General features: G+C 42.2%; 2 protein-coding genes across 3 annotated transcripts; one reads left to right on the top strand and one right to left on the bottom strand.

The window, feature by feature from the left end:
- Window positions 1–526: 526 nt before the first annotated feature.
- LOC122869923 lies at window positions 527–4,114 on the bottom strand. The gene is made up of 3 exons (XM_044183347.1): window positions 2,365–4,114; window positions 1,347–2,152; window positions 527–1,181 (listed from the first exon to the last, which is right to left on the bottom strand). The coding sequence occupies exons 2-3, from the start codon at window positions 1,855–1,857 to the stop codon at window positions 889–891; spliced, it is 804 nt and encodes a 267-aa protein (XP_044039282.1). The 5' UTR covers window positions 1,858–2,152; window positions 2,365–4,114; the 3' UTR covers window positions 527–888.
- Window positions 4,115–8,302: 4,188 nt separating this feature from the next.
- kiaa0232 (KIAA0232 ortholog) lies at window positions 8,303–24,996 on the top strand. 2 transcript variants are annotated; one of them, XM_044183345.1, is made up of 8 exons: window positions 8,303–8,626; window positions 10,613–11,191; window positions 11,730–11,870; window positions 13,702–13,771; window positions 13,886–13,970; window positions 14,061–17,409; window positions 17,605–17,713; window positions 21,933–24,996. In XM_044183345.1, the coding sequence occupies exons 2-8, from the start codon at window positions 10,955–10,957 to the stop codon at window positions 21,947–21,949; spliced, it is 4,008 nt and encodes a 1,335-aa protein (XP_044039280.1). In that variant the 5' UTR covers window positions 8,303–8,626; window positions 10,613–10,954; the 3' UTR covers window positions 21,950–24,996. The 2 variants fall into 2 exon arrangements, with proteins under 2 accessions (XP_044039280.1, XP_044039281.1); XM_044183346.1 differs by lacking the exon at window positions 8,303–8,626 and adding an exon at window positions 8,653–10,478.
- The last annotated feature ends 905 nt before the right edge of the window (window positions 24,997–25,901 follow it).

Below are 25,901 nucleotides of genomic sequence, written 5' to 3'. Positions count from 1 at the left end.
TCTTCTCTTTATGTCTAATAAATGTGTAATAAATGTGATTTATTTAGGCATAGTTAAACTCAGACCCTTATTGGGTCCCATTACTAAAGAATTACTTGAATTCAGGACTGTTAAGCCTTCAGTCAGCAAGTTTATTTGAATTGGAGGAGTTGGCATTTTCAGCCAATTGGAATAAAGAGTAAACTAACTGTGTATGTTCTTTTCTTTTTTAAAAGGAATTTTTTGGGGCATTGTATGCCTTTATTATTGCCAAACTCATGGTCAGCACCACCAGGACACCTGCATATATTCTTTTTTTTATCCTGAGCTCTAGTGTCTATGAAAAAACAAAGAATGGAAACTGAATTGATCATCATATGTGAATTTATGTTCAGTCTCAGTTGGATCTTTATAAATGACTGAAATAAAGAAACTTAAATAAAACATGTATTTAAAAAAATCCTGAAGCTAATGTAAAACACACTGAAAATGTTATGGTATACAGAGACTGAGCCCAAAAGCACGACCAGGATAGCGAGTGTGCAGTAGTAGGTTCTGTTTATTTAGAAGAACACACAATGAGGAATCAGGAGTGTGGAGGTAAGGCTGGAAGCCGGTAGACTGGAGGCAGACAGCAGACCGCCATGAGGCTGAGGAGAGCAGGCAGGTTGAGGCAGGAATGCGGTCCGAGGCAAGGCAGGTGAGAGCTGTGATGAAGTCCTCCTGGAAAGCAGGTGACAGGAGTGAACCAGGACACAGGGAGTTAAACAGGTTAATCAGGCATTCTGATATGATGCAGGTAATTTCTTAGTGGGGTAGACAAGAGCTGAAGAGTAAATGATCTGGCGAAGACTGGTGAGAAGAGCTGGGTATACAGCATATACACACACACGGACACAGACAGGAACACTAGGAATGGTACAGCCGTTCCATGACAGTACCCCCCCCCCAAAGGAAGCCTCCTCGTGACCCCCCAGGCCTATCCGGATGTAGCTGGTGGAAATCTTTGATTAATTGGTTGTCCATAATGAATGAACGGGGAATCCATGAGCGCTCCTCTGGGCCATATCCCTCCCAGTCCATGAGATACCGGAGACCCCTGCCTCGGTGGCGCACGTCCAATAGCCATCGGACCGTGTAGGCAGGATGGTCGTTGGGGAGCCGGAAGGCGGGCACAAAGGACTGGAAGATACAGGTTTGACCTGAGAAACATAGAATCTGGGGTGATCTTCATGTTATGAGGGAGAATTTAATAGCTGAGGGATTGATGATCCCCTCCACCTCATAAGGACCAATGAACCGGGGGGCCAGTTTTCTGGAGTCAGTTTTGAGTGGAACATTTCTGGAGGATAACCAAACCTTCTGACCTGGAGAGTATTCGGGAGCCGGTGTCCGGTGGACCGGAGTAGGGCAGCACGGGTATCCATCCTGATCTTGCAGCAGCGGCACAGTTGGTATTGCACTGAGGGGACAGCGATCTCTGTTTCCTGTGATGGAAACAGTGGAGGTTGATAATAATAGAGAGGCTTGAAAAGGTGACACTCCTGTGGCGGCGCTGGTCAATGCGTTGTACGCATACTCCACCCAGGTCAGATGGGAACTCCAGGATCTGGGGTTGGTGGCTGCCACACAGCACAGGGCTGCCTCCAGGTCTTGGTTAGCACTCTCTGATTGGCCATTGGGATTATCCCCGGGTGAAGATGGTACAGGCTGCCACAAAAGCCCGGGTGTCAGCCTCCATGGTGGGCCAACAGAAGTGTCTTTTAAGGTCCAGGGTGCGACCAATACCAGGGTCACAGGAGAATTTGGAAGTGTGCCCCCAATGGAGTACTTGGGATCGTGTCGTGTCCGGGATGAACAGCCGGTCGGGTGGTCCATTTGCTGGATCAGGCTGGGCTTACTGAGCCTGCCTCACCTTGGCCTCAATCTCCCAGGTGATGGCGACAATGATGCACAAGGATGGGAGAATGGCATCTGGATCCGAGGGGACTTTTGGCAGATTGAATGTAGGCCAGGTTTTTGTGGTTGGTCCACACTACAAATGGCAACTCGGATCCATCCAGCTAGTGCCTCCATTCCTCTAGTGCTAGTTTGACCACGAGGAGCTCCCGGTTTCCAACGTCGTAGTTGCGTTCAGCCAGGGAAAGTCCCTGAGAACGTCGTTTATCAGCGCCTGGAAGACAGCAGTAGTATTGGTTAATCCAAATGGCATCATCCAGTATTCGAAGTGGCCCAGGGCCGTGTTGAACACCATCTTCCACTCATCCCCCTCGCAGATCCTGACCAGGTGGTAGGTGTTTCTGAGGTCGAGCTAGTGAAGAGGGTGGCTCCCTCTAGGGATTGGAACGCCGCATTCAACAGGGGAAGAGGATATTTGTTTCTCACCATAATGTTGTTCAAGCCCCTAAAATCGATGCAGGGGCAGAGATACTTGTCCTTCTTGGTGACAAAGAAAAACCCGGCACCGACTGGAGAGGATGATGAGAGGATGATGCCTGCTGCCAGGGACTCTTGGATATATTTTTCCATGGACTCCCTCTCTGGGCGAGACAGGTTCTATAGCTGGCTGGAGGGGAGTGTAGCTTCGGGAAGCAGGTCAATGGGGCAGTCATATGGCCGATGAGGTGGTAAGGATAGGGCCAAATCCTTCCTGAAAACCTCACTGATATCATGATGACTTCAGGGATGGAAGTCAGGTCGGGTGGTTCTAAGATTGGAGTGTTGGCGCCATCTGCTGGCGGAATCGCCGATTGCAGGCAGGTTGCCAGGCAGAAGGGACTCCAGCTGATGATTTTTCCATGTGGCCTAAAACCAGTGGAGAATCTGGGGATGGAATGACATTAAACTGAATGGTTTCCCGATGATTTCCAGACAGAACTAGGGTGACAGGTATAGTACGGTGAGTCACTTGGGCTAGAAGCCTACCATCTAGGGTCTTTGCTATGAAAGGTTTCTCCAGGGGTTCCAGTGGGATCTTGTGCCGGGCCGCCATCTCCTGGTCCAGGAGATGAGGGCTGGCAGAGAGAAGGACCAGTTCTGGTGGCAGATTGTGGCCAGTAATTGCATGCGTGAACAGGATGGGGCTGACATGGATGTGTGACTCACCACTATCCCCATAACTAGTAGTGAGTCTGGTCTTTTGGCCACACATGGCAGGATTCCCGGCGATGACCAGGGGTAAGCACGGCTTCGTTCGTGAAGGCGGTTGTCCAGTCTGATTGCTAGGGAGATCAGAGATTTCAAAATAGGGGGTTCGTCACGAGTGACTAGCTTGTCCGTTAATTGTTCACTTAGCCCTTTAGTGAATACTCCCTGCAATGCCTCCTCATTCCGCCTAGTATCTGCTGCGAGGGTGTAGAAATCCACAGAATAGTCCACCACATTCCTGGCCCCCTGGCGGAGGTCCAGCAACCATGTAGCAGCGGTTCCCCGGTGGTCTGGGTGGTCAAATACATTGCTCAGCATGGTGGTGAAGGTGTCCAAAGTTAACGTGGAGACTGGGTGGAATTAATGGTCTCGGCCCAGGCCAAGGCTCTCCCTCTCAATAATCTTATGATATAATGTACCTTGGTTTGGTCCGATGGAAACATCAGAGGCCGTTGATTGAACACCAATCTGTTGATTGGAGCATTGCATGAGGAATCCCCGCCACTTTCCCAATTCGCCAGTCAAAGAGCCTGGATCCGTGGCATACGACTCCCGGATTGGTAGCACCCTAGCATGGCTCGGTGGAGAGACGGACGGAGGAAGCCAGCGGCCTGGGGCTGTGGATTCGGGTGGTGAGTGTTGAGCAGTCAGTGTGGCGACTTGAGTAGTCAATTGGGATACGTGGTTCAAGATGGTCTGACTGTGTTCCAAGAGGGTCCGGATAGCGTGCTTGTGTTGTCCCAACAGCTGTTCTTGGCTGGAGATTGCTCACTGCACTCCAAATGGGTCCAAGTCAGCTGGGTCCATTGTTCTGGCCAGATCGTTCGGTTATGGTATACTGGGGCTGGGCCCAAAAGCACGACCAGGACAGCAAGTGTGCAGTAGTAGGTTCCGTTTATTTAGAAGAACACACAATGGGGACATCTTCTCTCTCCCATAGTTTTGTGCTTCCTCGTTTCTCTCCTCTCTCCTTCTGTCACTTTCAGCAGGTATTTTTACCTCCGGAGCTGGAGAGACTGGATCTGTGATTGTTGGCCACTTGCTGCCCCTGTGTTCCTGTTCGACAACTGCTACTACAGTTCTGGAAAAGGTTTCAGTCGTAGTCATCTGGACAATGTTTTCAAATTCAAGACGTTTCGGCTCCCATCCGGAAGTCATTCTCAATTGTGAAAATGGTTCAAGAACTCAGAAATTTAAGCTACTCTGTGTTACTTAAGCCCTGCCCTCAGGGAGGAATCTTCCTGAGTGCTGTTTACCCTGCCTAGTTTCACCTGAAACTGACCTTACTACAGTTGTTGTTATTGGCTCTGTTACTAATACTGTCATTATTTTTCCTATAGCTGTCATTCCTATTATTATTATTATTATTAATTTCTTAATATTACCACTACAATTACATTATTACTATTTAAAAAAATTCTAGATGGTATTTGCATTGTACCTCCCTCTTCACCACCCCCACCCCTACCCCAAAACCCCTCTCTGTCTCTCTCTCTCTCTCAAAACCTAACACGGCAGCGGCGGATGGCCGCCCACCATTGACTCTGGTTCTGTCCAAGGTTACTGCCTGTTAAAAGCAAGTTTTTTCTTGCCACTGTTGCCAAATGCTTGCTCATGGTGGGATTTGTTGGGTCTCTATAAATAATATCATAAAGTCTAGACCTGCTCTATAGGAAAAGTGCAATGAGATAACTTATGTTATGAATTGGTGCTATATAAATAAAATTGAATTAAATGGAATTGAATAGAACAAATGCATGGACTAGTTTTTCTGTATCATTTTGAGTCAGGATGTTCCTGATTTTTGCAATGTTACATAGGTGAAAAAAGGCAGTCCTTGAAGTTTGTTTTATGTGGGAGTTTAAGGACATATCCAGATCAAAGATAACGCTAAGGTAGTGCTGGAGGCCAGGGCAATGCCATCTAGAGCAACTATATCTTTAGATAATGTGTCTCGGACGTCTTTGGGGCTAAGTACAATGACTTCAGTTTTGTCAGAGTTTAACATCTGAAAATTGCAGGTCATCCAGGTTTTTATGTCCTTAAGGCATGCTTGAACTTTAGCTAACTGATTAGTTTCATCTGGCTTGATCGATAGATATAATTGGGTATCATCCAAACAAGACTGAAAGTTTATGGAGTGTTTCCTAATAATATTGCCTAAAGGAAGCATATGGTGAATAGCATCGGTCCAAGCACAGAACCTCGTGGAACTCCGTGACTAACTTTGGTGTGCACGGAGGATTCACCCTTAACATGTACAAACTGAGATCAATCTGATAGATAGGATACAAACCAGTTTAGTGCGGTTCCTTCAATGCCAATTAAATGTTCCAGTCTCTGTAATAGGATGTGATGGTCAATGGTGGCGAATGCGGCACTAAGATCTAACAAGACAAGTACAGAGGCAAGTCCATTGTCCGATGCAATTAAAAGGTCATTTGTAATTTTCACCAGGGTGAGGATGTGGTTAAAACAGTGAGTGGGTTTATGTAGACTCTGACAAAAGCCAATCGAATCTAATTATGAGATAAAACGCAGTACTAAGGCTATTTTCAACATCCACATGAATATTGAAATCACCTACAATAATTACTTTATCTGTTTTAAGGACTAAACTTGATAAAAACTCAGGGAATTCAGATAAAAATTCAGAATAAGCCGATGTGAATAACAATCTTACTGTATTTACGTTTATCCTTAGCCAGCAGTTATAGGACTCAATAGGATTCAACGTCGCCCGCTCTGGCCCCAGGAATACATTTGACTATGGCCGCTGGTGTCGCTAACTTCACATTTCTCAAAATGGAGCTGCCAATAATCAGAGTTGGTTTCTCAACGGGTGTGTTGCTGAGTGGGGAGAACTTGTTGGAAACAAGCCAGCCTCCCTCTTCGGGACGGCTAACAGGAGCTGCCTCTGGTCGGTCCGCACCGGCTACTGGGGACTGGCTAACTACAGCAGTTAATGATTGAGATCCCATGGTGAGGAACTGCGTTTCCAATTCACTCAACCTCACCTCCAACCCCTCAAATAAACTACATTTATTACATGTACCATTGTCACTAAAGGAGGCAGAGGAATAGATAAACATTTGACATACAGAGCAGGAGAGTGAGAGGGAGAGAGAGAAGCCATTGCTAGCTGCTAAGCTAAAGAACGGTAGCTAGCAAAACCAAATAGCGTGTAAACTGTGGGATAAGCGAGAAAGTTGTTAAAGGGAGAGAGCTATGAGTGGTTGAGCAGGTGAGCAAATATATAGCAGACACTATAATGAAGAATCAAACAAAATTAACTGTGATGAGCTAGAGCAGCAAAAATACGATACTAGTACACACAAACACTGGTGACAATATGCGTACTGCAACACGGCCAGCAGTTGTGATGTAGTATGAGTTTGAAGTCATTAAGTGTTATTGAGACCCATACAAGTTACTTTTTGAACATTCTTATGCATTCAGACTAACATTAATTGACCCTTGTGGGTAAAAGCAGAAAAAATGGAACAATGCTAGCTTTGATTGACGGTATGAAAATGCTTATGAGGTTGTGTTAGGACACAGAGACAATGTAAACAAGTCGGTGTGTACAGTATATTACATGTCGATAGTGATCTAGCTCGTTAGTTGTGACTGATTTTCCTTAGTGACCCACCCTACGGATGATAACCATCTTCACCTCAGACCGCACTGTGAACTCGCTGTTAAGGTGAAGAGCAATAAGCTTTGTTGAAAACATTTTGCTTTCAGTGAAATCACCCAGAGGCCTCTGACCCCACCCTTTCCCCCATCTCCCTAACCCCCTTCCTGGTAGAGGGTTATGGGGCATCTTTTAATCGCGCCATCTGCTCCAAATTGACACTTGCTTAACACTGTTAAGAAAGTGTGTCAGAGCAATAAGCAATGCAGATTGAGATGTTGCTCTGCGAATATTAAGTTGTTGCATGTTACTGTGTTTGTGGCTGAGGCGCAGATGAGATTTTATCAGTGACAGGAAAGATAGAAACAGTTTTACATTTCCACCAAACACTTTCGGCTCACTTGGAACCTCAACAGAAGGGTAACGAAAAAAATGAGACGGAATGGAGTGGTTCTCTAGGTACCATCTACAACCTTTGCCAATGGAAACGCGAAAATAATATCTAATGTGTAACAAACTAAACTGAACTGAACTGGACTGGACAAAGGAAAAAAGAATACATCTTAACAACTCTGGTATTGAGTCTTTCAGGTTATTATTTCAAAACTCCATGTCTCAGTGATTACACAACTTAATGAAAAGGATGTTTTACAGCGTGTATATAGTATATTAATGGTGAAAACCCACACAACTTCCTCATCGATCAGGCCTCTGTGTTGCAAAGGGTCAATTTGTATTTGGCCTTTGGCTGCAGTTCTCTGGCTTCAATAAAGATCAAAAGTAGAACTCAATATTAGTCTACTAACTGGCCCTTAGGGACTCTGGGAACTGTGGTAAAATGTCAGATATTGCCTTTATAACATGTCAGCTGTTAGATACACAAACTCTGTTTCACTCACACAAGCATACACACTCTCACACATACTTTTTTTGTCTGCACACACTCCTGTCCTGACCTATTTTGCTCCACAGCAAGAAGTAATACAGCAAGAAGGCAATGAAGCACATGAGTGTGTGTTTCTATGTGTATTTTTGTGTGTGGTGGCAGGAGTGCAAACAGCTGGTCAATAGGACTTGACTCACCTCATCCCAGAGATCATAACCCCTTGGGTCAGATGAAGTGTGCTATACTATGGACCCTTGATCGGGGGAAGGTGGTTGGTCTAAATAATAAGCACCACCCCCAAAATATCACATTGTAGAGCAAATAATGATTACAAGGTAAATATATAATTTTGACAAACTGTAAAACCATATTGTACTGTGTATAGCCTGTGGTGTATTTAAACATAAAGAATAGTGGTTAATGGAGTTTAGTGTTAATAGTGGTTAATTTGTTTTTATTTTTTACAAATTCCTCAAAAGTTAACCCCAAAAGAGAAGATTTAATAATTTATGTAATTTTCAGTGCTGAGTTTAATCTGCTCAATGTCATTCATCATTTTACTTTAGTTTGAGTAGAAATGATAAGAGTACTAGTTGGGCTTCTGATGCAATACCCTAGCGGAGGAATCAAACCAATACGAATAGGACGGCAGAGGTTTGCCTTGTTTCCTAGATACGAACGCGGAGGGTGGCACATTCAGCAGTCCTCTGAATGAAACTGGCTTTTTTGTAGCGGACATTGTGGCTCTCGGTATTAGGTGTCATCGAGGAATGACCTTCCTCCTGTTTGAGCCGGAATGTCGCCAGTTTCCTTGACGCTGTTGAAGAAGTGCTGGATGTGAAAACAGCGCCATTTCTGTCGGCGTCCATGATACGCGATGCTACCGCAGCGGATTCCAGAGCTCGAGCTCGGAACGGCAGCGGGAGAGAAATAGCCGCTCCCCTTTCGCTGCTTCTCTTTACTTCAGCCCACGGCAGGTAAGTAAACCAGTGAACCGGCTGGGAGTTTTCTTTTCGCATTGTAATGTTTTTGTCCCCGTTTAGTGTTCCATACTTAGTCAGGTTACTCTTCGCTGTATGACGATATGGCGTACATTTTTGAAGGGAAAACGTCTTGACAGTCCTTTGGTAGCCTACAGGGGCAGCCGCTCCTCCTCCCCATCGGTCACAACAACAAGCGTACGTGAAAGCTAACGTTGGCTAACGTTTGTTTCAATTTAAATCGGACATCTCTACAATATTGTACATTATTGAGTGTTGGCCATTTTGGGTGCTACGTTTCCTTTGGAAAGTTTAGACTTAGTTAGCCTACGTTCGCTTGTTGCTGTTTGCTAGCTAACTATTTAACGTTAATGGAGAACCGTCAGGGCTCTAATGTCACCGTACACAAGCAGCTTCCATTCACCTGTCCGACATGTACCAAGCTAACGTTAGTCTCCGCGGGGACGGGGAGACGTCGTAATGCATGTTAGGTACGTTAAAATATTAATAAACTGCCTAATGACAGGAGACGAGCAGTACTCTGCAGCTAACTTAGCTCATTAGCTAAAGGTCGGTGGTCCAGCTAACCTTGCCTTACCTTGACTATAAAGTGACTAGCTAACCGACATTAATACCACAAATCAGTGTAGCGTTAGTTGACACTTCAGCTGTTACCAAATCACAGATTCTGTGGTATATTAACATAAAAATGGCATTAATACTTAATCTCAAATTTCCTTCCTAGCTGTTATGTAGTTACATCACCACACTCGATAGCCCAACAATGTAACGTTAATGTCAGTAAACTACATATTTGCACAACGTTAAAGTTAGTTAAGTAAAGTAGTTAGGTTGCTCACTAGTTAACACTGCACAACCGGCATTACTTTGTTCCTTTACATTGTGGAGAGTAATTGCCTCAAGTAAAGGGTTGTAGGTTAAAGTTGGTATGTGGACAGTGCAGTCAGGAGCTAGCTGCCGGGGCTAGTGTGCATACAAGAAACAGCTGGGTTGTAGACACTAGTCAGCCATATTTAGCTATTTAGTTATCGATGAAGCTAGCTAACCTTTCAGCTGCTGGCACAATGTTATTCTACCAAAGGGTGATGGCTGCTGAAATGGTATGGTTGCATACTGCATGCTTCTTATCTTGCCCTTTGACGTCTCTAACGGGTAAGGCATAATGTCCCATTGTTGAGTGACGACCGGGCCAGCCAATCAAATCGGTGCAGCCTCCATTTGCTCTTCAAGTCGGTTCCCTAATCCACTGCTGCCATATGAAACACATGCACTTGACAGCAAGGGTTTGCCTGCCTGTTGCCCACACAGTTATACTCAACTGCTGGAGTTTGCTTGTTGTTTTGTCATGGGCACTAATCCAAGACATATTTGGTTTAATTACTCACAATTGAAACTATGCAGCTGTTGTTTTTTGTGATTGTAGTGGAGGGAATAATAAAGTAAACGTAATATTAAGTAAAGTGGTGCTTCCTGTTTTAGGAGTATTTTAAAGCCTTGCTGTCCTTCAGGTGTTTCAAAATGACGTGGTCATGACCACTGCTCCTGTCACTCAGTTCTTGTGTTACATTGCATTTACTTACTCATTACACATGTTTGAGATACTTTCACATTAATGTGAGAGGTCACTTTGTAGTGAGTGTGCTGTATTTTGAGGAAAATGCACATCACCATGGTTTAAACCCAAGCCTCTAGTGTGTGTGGTCAGTAATTCTTGTTACCGTGTTTATCATGTTTAAAGAGGGCTTACCACCCTGATGTGTCATGAGTATGGCTGCTGTCTGCATTGTTTACAGAGCTTGTGCTCTCTCAGGAGCCCGTTAACTTGCAGGTAAGCAACTTATATGCTGTGGTGGGACCTGTCATAACATTTGTCCCCCTGTTTCTTTCCCTTTAGATCAAAGAAAATATAATTTCCATTACTAAAAGTAGTGACCTCATGCCTTCATGCATTTTTTGTTTCAGGTTGTGCCGGTGAAGTAAGACGTAGCCCCAAAATGGACCCTTCCGACTGAGACGCAAACACATCCTGTGTTTTGCTCAGCAGCTGAGATCTATCAGCAGTACAAGCCATGCCTGACGAGTAAAATCCCCCTTTTTGCTCAAAGCAATAAAAAACAAACAAAAAAATAACATCCTACATGCCTCCCCATGTAGAGCCTCTTCAGTGCGTACTGCTGGAGTGACTGCCCCCTCTTCCCAAGGTTCTGCCTCGTCCTCTCTCTGTACCCTTCTTCACAGACCACCCTACTGTAACTACCCATCACAATGCTGCTCCACCTGAGAATGGCCAACACCTGAGGTCCCATGCGTCCAGTGAGCACCGATTCAGACGGTCCTGCTCCTCCTGAAAACCTCTCTTGCCCCTACTCCCTCTTGGGCCCCCTGCCTGCCTCAGAGATGTCTTTACTCCAGTCGCTGGGTCCAGTACAAAGCTGGCTTGGCCAGGAGCTTGAGAAGTGCGGGATTGATGCCATGATTTACACCCGCTACGTCCTCAGCCTTCTCCTGCATGACAGTTATGACTATGACCTGCAGGACCAGGTGCGCTCCCACAACCTTGAAGAAATATTTCTAGCCAAGTCAAAAAACTTGATTGTTTATCATTGTTTGTATTATGCATTGTCAAATGAGTGGACAGTGGGCTTTATTAGTGTGTGACTATAATGGCCTCGTCAGGGGTATAGCACAAAATTCTGGACCCTGTACATAGGCGTTCTCTATGGGCCCCTCCCCGCATCCATGGCTATTCATTCTAGTATCTCTGTTGGCCCTCCTCACTTGATGGCTCTGTATACTCTGCCCCCCATGCCCCTGGGCCTCGTTAGTGGAAGACATTTCACATCTTGGTACTTGTACCACTAACTAATTCCTCCTTTTGATTTCTGTCATTACATTTATTGATATGAGGTTTGCCGTGTTTGTGTGCAAATTGTTATGGTATATAAGCCTGTATAGAAATGTTTATACACATTTAGTATATCATTTGTGTAATCTTTATATGCTTTTTCCATGTTTTTTCTACTGTTTAACACTTGTTTGTTCTTTTGTGACTGACTTTTCTGGGTTTTGTGTCTGAAAGGAAAATGACATCTTCTTGGGCTGGGAGAAGGGAACTGGGAAGAAATGGGGCAAGAATAAGAAAAAAGGAGGGACCGACCTGAGTCTTGAGGAAATGAAGAAGCAAGCCGCTGTGCAATGCCTCCGCTCTGCATCTGATGAAGTAAGAATCATTATCATTCAGCCTGATTGTTGTAATCCTGTGATTCTTATGAGGAGTGGTGTTAATCAAGCTATGCTTTATTTTTCTGTAGTGTAAAATAATCATTAATTTCAATCACTTTCGCTTTGGAGGAATGCAAACCAGTCATTGAAAATGAATATGAAACTATTGAATGAAAAGCATTCTGAATACAGGTGTATGAGGGTGTAATTATGTTAGGAATTTGTTACTGTAGTATTCTGTATAGCTTGTTAAGGTGTATTCATGCAGATATTAACTGCATAAGTCAAGATGAATAGACACTGAATAAAGTTATGTCAATGTGGGAGGTTAGAGCATTGAACAAGGGAAGATCATCGTCCCCTCATTTGGTTGGGTGGCCACACCTTGAATTAGTCTTCAAAGGTTATATTAAGGTCAGTTGTTTAAAGTTGTTCCTTGACATAAAACAATGCTATCCTCACTCATAATGCATGACCTTCAAAGGAATGTCATTTGCATGTAAGCGTATATCCCAGAAGTATATTCATTTTATTCCATAACTTTGTGTCAGCGAATAAGCTCCGGAGAGTTTTGCTGACATTTTTGTCTGTGGCCAGAAGTACGGGAGGTGTGATTTTAGTTGAGAATGACACAACATAAAGCGGGAGGGGAGGGTAGAGGGAAGGGTCTGCAAGGCAAGAGGTGGTGTGTTGAGCTCCTCTCTGGGGACTTGATTCTGCAGTCTATTTTTTAACCAGCACATACTGCACAGGATTGCAGCAGAGTTGGTCGCGCTGTCAGCTGACCGGCATTAGCACAATGATGCAAGAGGAAACGCAGGGCAGGAGAAAACTTTGCTTTGCTTTTCATGAAGTGGCATGGTAAGGGATATACATTTCTGGAAGAGTGAACAGGAAATGAGTGAGCTAAAAAGTTTGGCAGGACTGGTACTGAGGAGCAGCTATGTTCTGAATTGTTTGAAGCTATTTGCTCTGACAGTGCTTACTTGGTCCAAGCTAGCATTTGAAAGTAGTTGTCTTGTTTATTTCAAACCCTTGTTTATGTTTTTCTCGTATCATTGCTCAATTTGATAAGACAGTTAGCTAAACAGGATATGTAGGAATTGTTCAGTGTCTCAGAACATCATGAGTCAATCACTTGTACTGTTGATGAGCCATTTTTATTTTTTTGAAAGCGTTTCTGCAGCATAGCTAAATATAGCACAGTCATAGCCGAGCATGCCTAAGCTCTTTTAAGTCAGCTGGCTTGACTTGTGTCAACCCTGTGCCTTTCATTCTTTTTTTTTTGGATCACATTAGGGGTCAAAGTAGCTTTTGGAAGCTCTGCATTCTTACCTAAGGCTACTGGATCTTGACAATCATAGTTGTTTTTGGAGTTAGAAAAATAAATGATTATTTTGTGTTTACGTCAGGACTTGTTTCTTTTATCTTTTTGGGTTTTTTTTAATCACAAAAAACAAAGCAGATTCTAGGGCCGGTGCTCAGTGTCCCCCTTGAAATACAACTGATCCCTACAATATATCACTACAATGTAGTACCAGTAATACTCTTCCATGATATTGACATCGTCATCAATCATTCCAGTTATATAGTAAGATGTGCCACTTGATTAGATTGTTGACAAAGTTTTCAGATGTGTAAATTTAACCAAATATGTTTGTATGTTGGAATGTGTTCAGATCAGTTCTAACTATTGTTGAAGCTCAGAGTTTTATTTGTCACATTCACAAGTATATGTGTGTATTATGTAATGAAAATGTGATCAGCTGTTCATAGTATTAAGTTTGAGTTCTCCAAAAATGTGTTCCTTGTCTTTCTCATTCGTGCAGAACTCTGGAATTGAGAGCCTGGTTGAAGAGCTTTGCTCTAAACTAAAGGATATCCAAAACAAACAGAAAGGTTTGGTTGATACCCTTTATTATCATATTTAGAACTTTTTGATTAAATAGATGGAATAAAGGTTTAATAATAACTGCTCTAATAAGGTTTCTTAATGTTCAATGTCTTTTACAGAGGAAAAACAGATTCAAAAGAAATCTGATGGCTGTCAGTCTCCGGACCGAGCTGAGTCCCCCTCTTCAAAGGACCAGGTGGAAATGTAAGCTACATCATAGATATTGTATAGCTTTGAAAATGTGTGTCTACAGCTGTTTAAATCAAGTTTTCTTTCTGTCTGTTGTGACTGCAGGTATTATGAAGCCTTTCCTCCTTTGTCAGAGAAACCTGTTTGTCTCCAAGAGATCATGACGGTGTGGAACAAGGCTAAGGCCTGCGCATACTCAAGTTCATCATCCTCTGCAGCTCCACAGACCAGCACGGACACCTCTTCCCCAAAAGACTGCAACAGTGAAGGTGAGGCTGCAAAGGAGCGAAACCTCGAGGCATGTGGTACCATCACTACTGTGACCAACGAGAGAGGCCAGCAACGACGAAGCAAGAAGGAGAAAGAAAACAGATACTATGGTGGTGCAGCAGCAGAGGAGAAGTCTACCGTCCACTGTAAGAGACAGATGAGACACAGATCTGAAGGCAAATACAGACCCAGATCCTGGTCTTCTGGCTCTAGTGAGGCAGGCTCAAGCTCAAGTGGGAACCAGGGTGACTCTAAGTCATACAGAAGCAAGGCAGTTAGAATAAGGCACAAATCCAGGGAGGCTGCAAAGAATAAGAGAACACGCAACAGCGGGCAGGTGAAGCTGCAGGTGAAGGTAATTGACAAAGAGTTGCGAAGAAACACAGGAGGGAGCAGTAGCAGTGCCACTGGAGGTGCTGCCAAACATCCACAGCTTTACAAAAAGGGGAAGAGACCGCTTAAGGAGATTCGTAAAGATCCAGGTTGGAAGGAAGCAAAAGAGTCTGTAGTTGAGGCCAGAAACAAAAAGGAATACATGGAGGAGCCACTGTGGTACACTGAGCCCATAACAGAGTATTTTGTACCTTTCAGCAGCAGACAAAGCAAGCTGGAAACAAAATATCGACGCAAGGTACACTCTCCTGATGGCTTTGCTTTGTCAACTGACATGGAAAGGGTGCCGGAGAGAATCCAGGGAGTCTGCATTGCCAATGAGAGCTATCAGAGAACATACCTAGCAGCAGGCTCATTTGTGGATGGGCACTTTGTGGAAGGGCCTGGCGAAGCAGAAGATGAAACTGCTGAACTCACTGGGACCTCAAGCTGCCCTCAGCCAGAGGATAGTAGAGATTTAGATGACAAGCATCTGTCTGAATTCACTCACTTCTATGAAGTTGATATTTATCAATCCATATTGGATACTAGTGCCTCAGACTCAATACAAGAGAGTCGGATCTTAAGCATGATTCGACAGAAAAGCAAAGAGCAAAGAGACATTGAGGCAGAATGTTGTTTAGTGTTAGATGGCCTTGAGCAGCAAGGGGAAAGTGCAATACGGAAAGACTCACAGGAAGCTTCGGGATCTGTTGGATTCTTAATGGAGGATCTTGAAAACATGGCTCAAGTGTGGGGATGTTATTCACCATCTACTTCAGAAGATATAGATGGAGAAAGCTTCGTGGGAGACTCTCCCATTCGGCTGTCCCCCCTTCTTGATAGTGTTTCATTCACCCTAAGCAAACTATCTGAAAATCTGGAGGAGCCGCCTGAAGCCACCAACTCATCCTGCTTCTCTCTTTTTGAGCTGCAGTATGATAGCCCCACTTTTCCTTTTCCCCACGACTCACTCACCGTTGGTCACGAAAACAACACAGATTCTAGTAGCTGTCTCGACCCACATTCTAATAAACAGTCTCGTTTGCTAATATGGACCAAAAATAGTGCCTTTGATGAAACTGAACACTGTTCTAACCTTTCAACACGAACTTGCAGTCCATGGTCACATTCAGAGGAGACTCGTTCAGACAACGAGCAAGGAAATGTTCCTACAGAGGATGCTGCTCAAACTGGCAACGAAGAGATTGATTGTATAATCCCTCCTCTCTCTGGTACATATCTGGAGGATGAAATCTTGGATTTTTTGCAAGAAAACTCTTGCTGTAAGTGTGAAGAGGTCAGTGTTAATACATCATCCAATCAGACCTTCACCAAAAAATCTAAATTAGAGTCCATTTGTGGTATAGCATTAGAAGAGGATGAGAGTAAACAGTACAGCACTGGCATGTTTTTGGAAAACACAAACCAACACAGTGATGACTACAGCTCAGGGATAATAAAGGACATTTGGACTGCAATAGGAGATGACAAATCTGTAATGTCAAGGCAAGGAACAGAAAAACCAAGTGAGGGGCTATTCTCAGATGAGTCAAGCAGTTACTGCTGCAGCTGTCTGGAGGTACAAGCAAAAGGAGTTCCAATTCAGGGACCTCAGAAAAAAGCAGTGCAGCGGTCAGAGTATCACCTTTGGGAAGGCAAGAAAGAAGAACAGGACTTAGCCAAAAACAAACTAGATGGTGCTGGGGATTACATGACTCCGTCCAAGCCCTGGAACTTGAACTCTGACAAGGAGAGTACATCATTCATCCTAGGAGGGGTGTATGGAGAGTTGAAGACACTAAGTGGTGATAAGAATTGGGCTGTTATGCCACCAAGTGACACCCAAGATAGCCTGCTACAGTGTGCCGCTGCAGCTGCATCTGCTTCTAGCTCAGACATGCTTACCATCACTGGCACAGATGTGTTCATGAACACGGGCAGCTGCTTTGCCCCTGGGCACAGGCCCCTGTGGAGGCCTCTTGTGTCCTTTGGGCAGAGTGACCAGGCCATTAGAGGAGGCGGAGATGGATTGAATAAGGGATTTTCTTTCATCTTCCATGAAGATTTGCTTGGATCTTACGGTGGCTTGCATAGTGAGGAGCAAGGTTTAGAATACCCGTTTGCATCCTTCAACCTGAACAATCCCTTCTCTCAAGTTCTCCATGTTGAGTGTTCTTTTGAGCCTGAGGACATGGCTTCGTTCAGTCCAGGGTTCAAGCCCAAATCTATTCTTTGCTCGGACTCTGAGAATGAAGCCCTCCACCCACGAATATATGGCATCAACCGTACGCAGTACAGGGCCATTCGCATTTCCCCCAGGACTCATTTCCGACCAATATCGGCCTCAGAGTTGTCTCCTGGTGGAGTGAGTGATTCAGAGGCTGAGACTGACAAAGAGGAGGTGAGTTTTCCCGTCCTGGCGCCAGTGGACGTCTTTGATGATCCTCAGGCAGACCTCAAACCTCTGGAGGAGGATGCAGAATGTGAGGGCCCTTATTATGGGAAGTCAGAACTGGAATCTGGTAAATTCTTACCCAGATTAAAGAAGTCTGGCATGGAGAAGAGTGCCCAGACCTCTCTGGATTCACAGGAGGGCTCCAGTACCCTCCTGCCAATCGCTGAGCAAGAGATTTGCTTAGACTGCAAAACTGCAGCAGCTGCATCAACTGCAGGTGGAGAGAAGGACGTCTTAGTCGGCAAGATTCAAAAGGAGCAATCTTTAGGAGAAAAACAATCCTGCTTAAGTGCAACAGCAGGTCAGATCCCCAAGTATGGGATTTCTTTTGACTTTGTTGGAGATGTGCCAGAGGTGAGAGGTTCTTAAAATTATCTCCTAAGATTATCAATATTTTATGATCAGTGTGCTAGAGAATTTAACAAAAATATTGGCCTAACCACACAGTGCTTCATGATCAGTCATCAGCTGTAAAATCGGTTCAACCTGTGATGTCTCAGGCAGCTGTTTACTGAAACATACTAACCTTTTCTCATTTGTCTTGTTTAGTTCCCTCTGTTAAATGTAAGTGGACAGGGAGGAACTGGCAACCAGCAAGATGAGTGCTGGTGGCAGAACACACTCTGTTCCCCCCTTTTCCCTGGATCTCAGTGTACAGGTAAACCTGTTTTCAAAAACATATTATCTTAATCATTTTAGGCACAATACTTTCTTGCAACACATCAAACCGGTGACACTATTAATGTTTTTGTCATTATTTTATTTCAATCTGAGAGATGATCAGTATAAACAAATTTGTTCTAAGGGTTGAAGTCATTAGGCAACATACACCTCATTGAACCTGTCCTGAACTGCAACAAAATGTACTGTACATATCTGTTCCATCACCCGAGTAGTGGCTGAAAACTGGTCTGAAAGTGAGAAATCTTGCATCAGACCATGCATTGATCACACTCATTTAACCCCTCTCAGACAATATTTTTCTAATTTGTGCAGGGCGAGAAAAGTCTTCATTTCTTGTAACTCATCAGCTCGCAGTTGTTATTTTAATAATCTACCACTTGGATGTCTGGAGCTCATGTGCAGTAGTGGTAGCAGGGCTGATCAAGACATTGTTTAAACAGGAACAAAGGAAGCTAGGATGGAAATGGGGAAAAAACGTTTCCTCTGTTGGACCCAGAATATTGCCAGCCTTGCTGCAATATTTACATTGTGCTTTCTCATATTGCCTGAGACCTTACTTGGTCACTTGAATACAGCAGCGCCTCTGGGATGTGGATGTAGCCACATCCCAGAGGTTTAACGGGTCAATTGGATGATGTAAATTATAACATTATCTCCAAAAGAGGAGACCAATGTGACCCAAAATAAAGTGCATTTTATTGATTTTAAACTTTAATTGATGTCAGCTTGAACAAAGAATGATCAGTCATTGACTGTGTGAATTCCCACTGTTATATTGCAAATCATTAACAGTGTACAGTAGACAATGTGGCATGGTATACAGTACATACAGTGTCAGGATGTCAGACTGACCTCTATTTAAATGTTACAAATTCAGGATTAACACTTAAATCTATATATATAACAAGTATGTTGAGTTCAAGGTACATTTATTTGTCATTCTACAACACAAGGCTGCAGAATGAAATTAAAGTTGTAGCCCCCTTCACACTTCACACACAGACCATATATACAGATATTTATATTTTAAATGGAATACAAATAAAAATAAAAACAATATATACAGTTACTTATATACATATACAAAGGTAATGGCATGGTAATGTACAAAAGCAGCATAACAGAAAGTTCCATATCATTTATATATAGTGGAGTTGAGTCTCACAGCCTGAGGAAAGAAGCTGCTCTGTAGTCTGGTTATACGACAGCGGATACTTCCGTATTGCTTGCCAGACAGCAGCAGGGTGAACAGGCTCCGGTGGGTTCAGTGCAGGCACCTCATCTCTCCGATATCACTGATGCTCGGTAGATGGTTACCAATGATGATCTGTGTTCACCCGCTGCAGAGCCTTCCGGTCCTGGGCCTGTCCTGCACATCCCATGGCAGTTTGTAATGTTTCCAGTCAGGATGCTTTCTGATGGTCCTCTGTAAAAGTTAAGAAATGCAGTTATTCCTGAGCAACCGTTCAGTGTTCATACAGACATTACAAAATGAAATTCAAGGACTTTCAAGTACTTTTTCAAGGACTTCACTTAAAGCAAAACATTCATTTTCAAATATAAATTTTTATTGAACATAAATAAATGATGTGATCAGTGTCCGTCTCTCTTAAAACTAGTCATGTACATATTCAATTCACCAATTTGAACTTTTCAGTGAAGCACTGTTTGAGGCTCAAATGTTACATACATGTGTATCTAATATGTATTCATATTAGCGGGAGTGAAATGCTGACTATCACAGATGGGACTTGATATGTACACACTAACTTAGTTGACACCCTACTATCCATGTTCATCAGTCACTCTTCAGACCATCCCCTTTAATGTTAGATAATAAATTACTTTCTAACCTGTTTATTATGTATCGGTTGAGGCCCGAAGAAGTCTCAAACTGAGGCAGAGGCTGTAGCATGGCGAGGACTGTCTGGTGTTTTGCTGATTTCATGTGGCCCTTAAGGGCCGACTTACCCATACTCGATAGGTCAAACTCTTCAGAACATTTTTTTTTACATCTTGCACGATGAGGGTTGTTGGTGTTTGGCAAAAGCCAATCGCCATAAAGATCAGTTTATTTAGATTAAAATTTACACTTTCCTGGCCTTTTTAGTTTTCGGTAACAGGCTCATCAAGGCGAGGAAGAAAGGAGAGGGAGAGTGCGCCTCAGAGTGCCATGAGATGGTGATGCATCAGAATAAAAAAAAAAAGAAAAAGCTGAATAATTTCTGATTCTTAACAATTTAATTCAGAGCAGGTCTAGCCCGTACTTATTATTTAAATATTATTTACAGAGACCCAACAAATCCCACCATGAGCAAGCATTTGGTGACAGTGGCAAGGAAAAACATAGTATAAGAGGCAGAAACATTGGACAGAACCAGACTCAATGGTGGGCGGCCATCCGCCGCTGCCATGTTAGGTTTTTGAGAGAGAGAGATTTTGGGAAAGGTGGGGGAGTCACAATGTACAAAAAATAATACAGATGTAATTGTAGTGTTAATATTAATAAATTAATAGTAATAGGAATGACGGCTATAGGAAAAATAATGTCAGTATTAGTAACAGAGCCAATAACAACAACTGTAGTAGCAGTTGTCGAGCAGGAACATGGGGGCAGCAGGTGGCCCACAACCACAGATCCAGTCTCTGCAGCTCTGGAGGCAGAAATACCTGCTGAAAGTGACAGTAGGAAAGAGGAGAGAAACGTGAAGGCACAGAACTACGGGAGAGAGATGTCGAGTTAGTAACATGCAGTAATGGGATAAAAATGCATACAGATGGAGAGGGAGAGAAGGAGAGAGGAAAGAGTTGCATCATAGGAAGTCTCCCGGCAGTCTAGGCCTATGGCAGCATAATTAAGGGATGGTTCAGGGCTCACCTGAGCCAGCCCTAACTATAAGCTTTATAAGAGGAATAGGGTATTATGAGCTCTTTTAAGATACGATGGTGCCTGACCATTAAGAGCTTTGTAGGTGAGGAGAAGGATTTTAAATTCTATTCTGGATTTTACAGGGAGCCAGTGCAGAGAAGCTAATATTGGAGAAATATGATCTCTTTTCCTAGTTCTTGTCAGTACACATGCCGCAGCATTCTGGATCAACTGGAGAGTCTTAAAGGACTTATTCGGGCAGACTGATAATAAGGAATTGCAATAGTCTAGCATAGAAGTAACAAATGCATGCACTAGTTTTTCAGCATCATTTTGAGACAGGATGTGCCTGATTTTTGCGTAATTATAATAAGAGCATTATGTGGTTAATTTGAATTTCAAGGACTTTTTAAGCACTTTGTTTACAAAAGGGGCTATTTTCAAGGATTTCCAGCACTTGATTATTTTCCTCCTCAAAATTCAAGCACTTCAAGCAGATTGTGTGAACCCTACAACCATTCATCGCTAGCTAAGTTAATTTAATTGTATACTTATGTTATTGTCCAGTCACAGTGCACATTTAAATGTTTCATTGAATGTAATGTGTTAGGGCACATATTTCGGTGTAATGCCACTATCAGCTTCCATGACACAAAAGGAGTTGCTCTTGGGAAAAGAGACTGATGGATTTGCCAAATATTGATGGGGTATTAAGATTCTAGAGATAGACATATACACTACTTGCCTCATCAGACAGAATTGTCAACTCACATTGCCTCCACTCTAACTGGTTTTCGTGGGGGAGGAGGGTTCAATTTTCCCTGACCAATCACTTGATACCAATGTATCTGTCTGAATCTCATTTAAGTCGATACTGATGCTTCGCCATGCTGACATACTGGTTACTCACTTTTTCATCAGAGTCAGTCAACTCGGTAGAGTGGGCGGAATCAAAGGTCTGGACCCAGGCAAATACACTACTGGCCACCAGCTTGTGCTATTGTCATCAAAATATGTGAACTATCTAGAAAGTATTCCCATTTTTAGTAACAGCCACCAATATCCACTTGCAGTGGCAATCAAGCTAATGATACGGAATTGGAAGAGTCACAGCAAGACAGCTAACAAACACTGCAAAGTGTCTAAAAATGGTCACAAGTCACACTAAATAGTTATAGTCTGGAGCCCTACAGACCCTGTTCAGTTATAGAATACATCTGATGCAGGGGGTAAAGGAAGCAACAGTACAGTGAACAGTCAGATGCAGCATGGATATTTACGTGTGTAACAATCTAACCATTTTGCGTCACCCTTTATTTTCCAGGGAGCAGCAACGTTTGAATACTCCGGTTTTGCAGAGGACACCTGTCGGAGAGAGGAAACCTTCCTCACCTTTTTGTGACTGGACCTCGACCAGCAAAGATTCAGGGTCATCTCAGAGCTAGGAAATGTAGGCTAATTTTCTGAGACACCGCTCCATAACCCCCACACATAACCCTGCTGGTTTTCATTTACTAACTTAAAACCTTATGTAATCAACAATCAGATCAATGAAAAGTGAGTGAACATAGGAAAACTCAAAAAATATGTTGTCTTTGAGTGATGCCATGATGCATTTTAGGTATTTTAGAATTTGTTTCATTTGATTCTTCTGTACACTGGTCCTCATTCAAGTCTCATCGTTAGGTTGTAGGGACAATCTTTTGTTCTATCCTTGTCAGTTTTGTTAATTTTGCTTTTGAACTAGGATACTGGTAGTTGGTGGTGTCTGAATGGTTGTGCATGTGTGTCTAGCGTCCAGCCAGTCTTGCTCCTCTTTTTCTAGTTGAACCTAATGTTGTGTGAAACAACTGCTATCGCATCCTGTACCTTCCATCTTGTGTTCAGAAAGATAATACAAGGATGTTGAGATTTTTGAGTTGTGTAAGAATTTGAGTTTAATTTAGATAGTTTGGACGACTTTCTGAATGTGAAGTAGAACACGTGTGCAGCTTTTTTCTAAATATCCCTAAATTCCCCAAATTCCTCATGTGTGAAAAGATATAAATGAGTCTGATTTTTTTGAATGGTGATAGTCTTGCAAAAGCTAGTAGTAGACAGTATGGTTTGTGAGGCTAAAATAAATTTAAAAAATTCCTCTAAAAATAGAAAACAGGAATTTAAAAGTTTTGTTTGAAAAAAAAAAAATCTACTTGAAATGCAATGCTATAAAATAATTGAGGTGGGGGGGTTTGGGGTAAAGACCCATCATGGAAAGACATTAACTACAGTCATTTTTGCAGACACCTGTGTTGCAACTGAATGATACTTGGTTTTATTATTATTTTTTTTTTTTGTAATTTCTATGGTACAGACTATTGGTGCTATAAATATGTTCAAAAATCTTTTGAAGTTGCAGTTCCTCTGATAAGTAGATGGCATAGCCTAGTTTTGTTTGTATTCCAGACAGTTAGACTATATTAATATCTTTTTGCGAAAATTGTGAAAAGAAGAAAAAGGTTTTGCCTGATTGTGGTTCTTGCTTAATATGGTTTAGTTTTTATTTTAAGGTAACCTTTTAGTTGTCAGGCCTGTAACATCTGAAGCAGAAATACTTGCAGGTATTTGAATCTCACGTGTCTACACATCTTTTCAGTTCATTGTCCCCAGGCAGATAGGATAACATCAACATTGACTGATGGTTAATTTTCCATGCTGCAACTAAACAAATATATAACAAAACAAGTGGCGGGGTGATGGTCAAACCAAAAACATGGCATAATTACACTAAGGTACAAATTTTTTTTTTTTTTTTTTTTTTTTTCATGTGGTTTAAATGTATCTTGTTGAAATATTGAGTAATGTCTCACTGTGCGTGTGGGTGTGTGTGTGTTGGTAATAGAACTTGTGAAGGCACTGGTTCAGAATGAGTGTAGTAGAACTTTTATCTCAGAGAAATGTGAATGTATGCAATGACATACATTCACAAAAATGCAAATGCGTTAATGCCCCCCAAATTTGAAACACAACTTTGAAGAAATTAGCTATAAAACCATTGAGGTGTGGTTGGACTGGCCCATCTTGTGACTGTGCTTTGAAAATTAAATTGAGTTGAAGCATCTGCAGATGAATGCATTGTGCATTTCTTAATACTTGCCGTTTTTTTTTTTTTATTATTTATTTTTTAAAATCTAATTTAGGGTTATGAGGAAAGTAGCAGGGTGATGTGATGTCACATCATACCATGAAACTGAAGCACAGATAACTAAAATCATCCCTCCATTAATGGGCAGTTAAAAATATCAGCAGTGTGAGCAGACTCGCTGTAATGCACTGTCGCAGGTGAAGGTGTCTCTATTGCGGGCATGGCTTTGGAAATGGCTTCCTCATTTAAAAATGCAAAGATTATATGTAAAGGCCCAAGGTTTGTTCAATCCAATGCCACTTCAATTGAAAAGGATCCCCCGAGTAGCTGAATGAAAGGTACTGCAACTTCAGGGTGTTGTCACCTTTTTTTGACATCAGACACTCAGGAATTTTTTAATATAAGCATACTGCATAATCTACACTCAGACCTGTGACAGTGCATTGATGCATTAATGTAAAACCTTTCTTTGATTGTAGGCAAGAAATTATTGACAGGAGTTCTGTCCAAGCAAACCACAGAGGCGACTCATTAATTTAGAGCTATAGTTTTAGGGAAGAAAAATAATTAAGCCATTGTAGATTGCGTAAGCAATGCGGAGGGGAATTCAAGAGCCCTGAGTCCTATGCAACACCTTTGGCACATGTAAACATTTAAGAATATATGGAGAAAAGTCATTCAATTAATTTTGCATGTTGATTACTTTTGAGTGAGGGACACCTGAGAAAAAAAACAAACATGGAATGTCTCTAAAAATGCAGCATGTTAACATCACACTCCATCTTTTTATGTCAGATTAAACAAAATATTTTGGTTTAATAAAAACAAATGCAGTTAAATCAGTTATTGAAACTATCTTATGACTGTGCATGCGTGTAAATGTGTGTAAGAAGCAAAGTCACAAAAAGCACTTACATGGGAGTTGAAAGGAATGCATCACACCTTTCTCCATTTAATTCTTCCATTTTGATAGGCTGTGTTTATAAAAAAAAAAGCGAAGAAAATGCATTCAGTAAGGGTATATGCATTTGGAAGACACCGAAAGGGTTGATGAGTTTCGATTGCACTGTGGTCTGAAGAACATATCCAGCACTGAAAACTTAAGTTTTCCTCGTCTTTTCATTCCCACCTAGATCCCCCCCAATGTTCCGAAATCCCTTCTGTCCCAAGTAGCTCTGTTCTAATTTCATGTACACCCTGAGTAAATTATTTTGTTTCATTGTGGATTTTCTTAACATCTAATAAAGGAATAAACCAAACCTCAGCCTGTGGACATCCCTGTCTTTTTTGCTTCTTACCTTTTTATTTACTGAATTTGCCCAAGGGGTAACTACTCAGAGATGAAGCACGAGCACCTTTAAATTTTAAATCCACAACCTCATGGTGACACTAGAGGGCATGGTTAGGGTCATTATTCACATCATATATCAGGCTTTAGTCAATATTTTCTGTTGATGCTTAATATCTTAGTGAAAGCTTTAAACATTTTAAGAACTAAAGGGATACTGTTTGGTGGATGCTACAGGATAAATCCAACAGGATGTAATGAAATAATACCATTATTTTTGCATTTATCAATATATATGCTTGGGTACAATTCCAACTCGGGTCCTTTTGCTGCATGTCATCCCTTCTCTCCCGACGTTACTATCTTTTCTCTGTAGCTATCACTATCCAATAAAGGCAGAAAATGCCCGAAAAAATAATAAATGATATATTGGAAATTAAATTCGATATATTCTGAGTGATCTGGATTTGTTTTGAAAAATTATAAGTGATATAGATGCTTCACATTATCATACAATATCTATGACCGTGAGAGGTCATTCTTGACCTTGGAAACACTTGTTTATTTTTAGCGTGCATAGTTGTCAATCACCCGAAAAACATTTAACTGCACAAAGGGTGCTATACAAATAAAACTTTATTGAATTGTATTGAACAGGTGGGCCAGAACGGTAAGGATATGGAATATCAATGTGGAAATTCTAATGCCCAATAAAATACATTTAGGAAGAGTATTCCTAATATATATGCAGAAAACACTATTTTAATGCCAGAAAATGGAAACACTATATTATACAAGTAAAGTTCCAAAATGTTTAAGCTTAATGACAATTATAACACATTGAAAATCTCATGTAACAATTCGTAGTTCTGGGGAAATTT

The sequence above is a fragment of the Siniperca chuatsi genome, linkage group LG22 (genome assembly GCF_020085105.1).
Source record: "Siniperca chuatsi isolate FFG_IHB_CAS linkage group LG22, ASM2008510v1, whole genome shotgun sequence".
Taxonomy (NCBI): Eukaryota; Metazoa; Chordata; class Actinopteri; order Centrarchiformes; family Sinipercidae; genus Siniperca; species Siniperca chuatsi.
The sequence above is the reverse complement of the archived record's forward strand: the minus strand, read 5'-3'. Positions and strand labels throughout refer to the sequence as shown.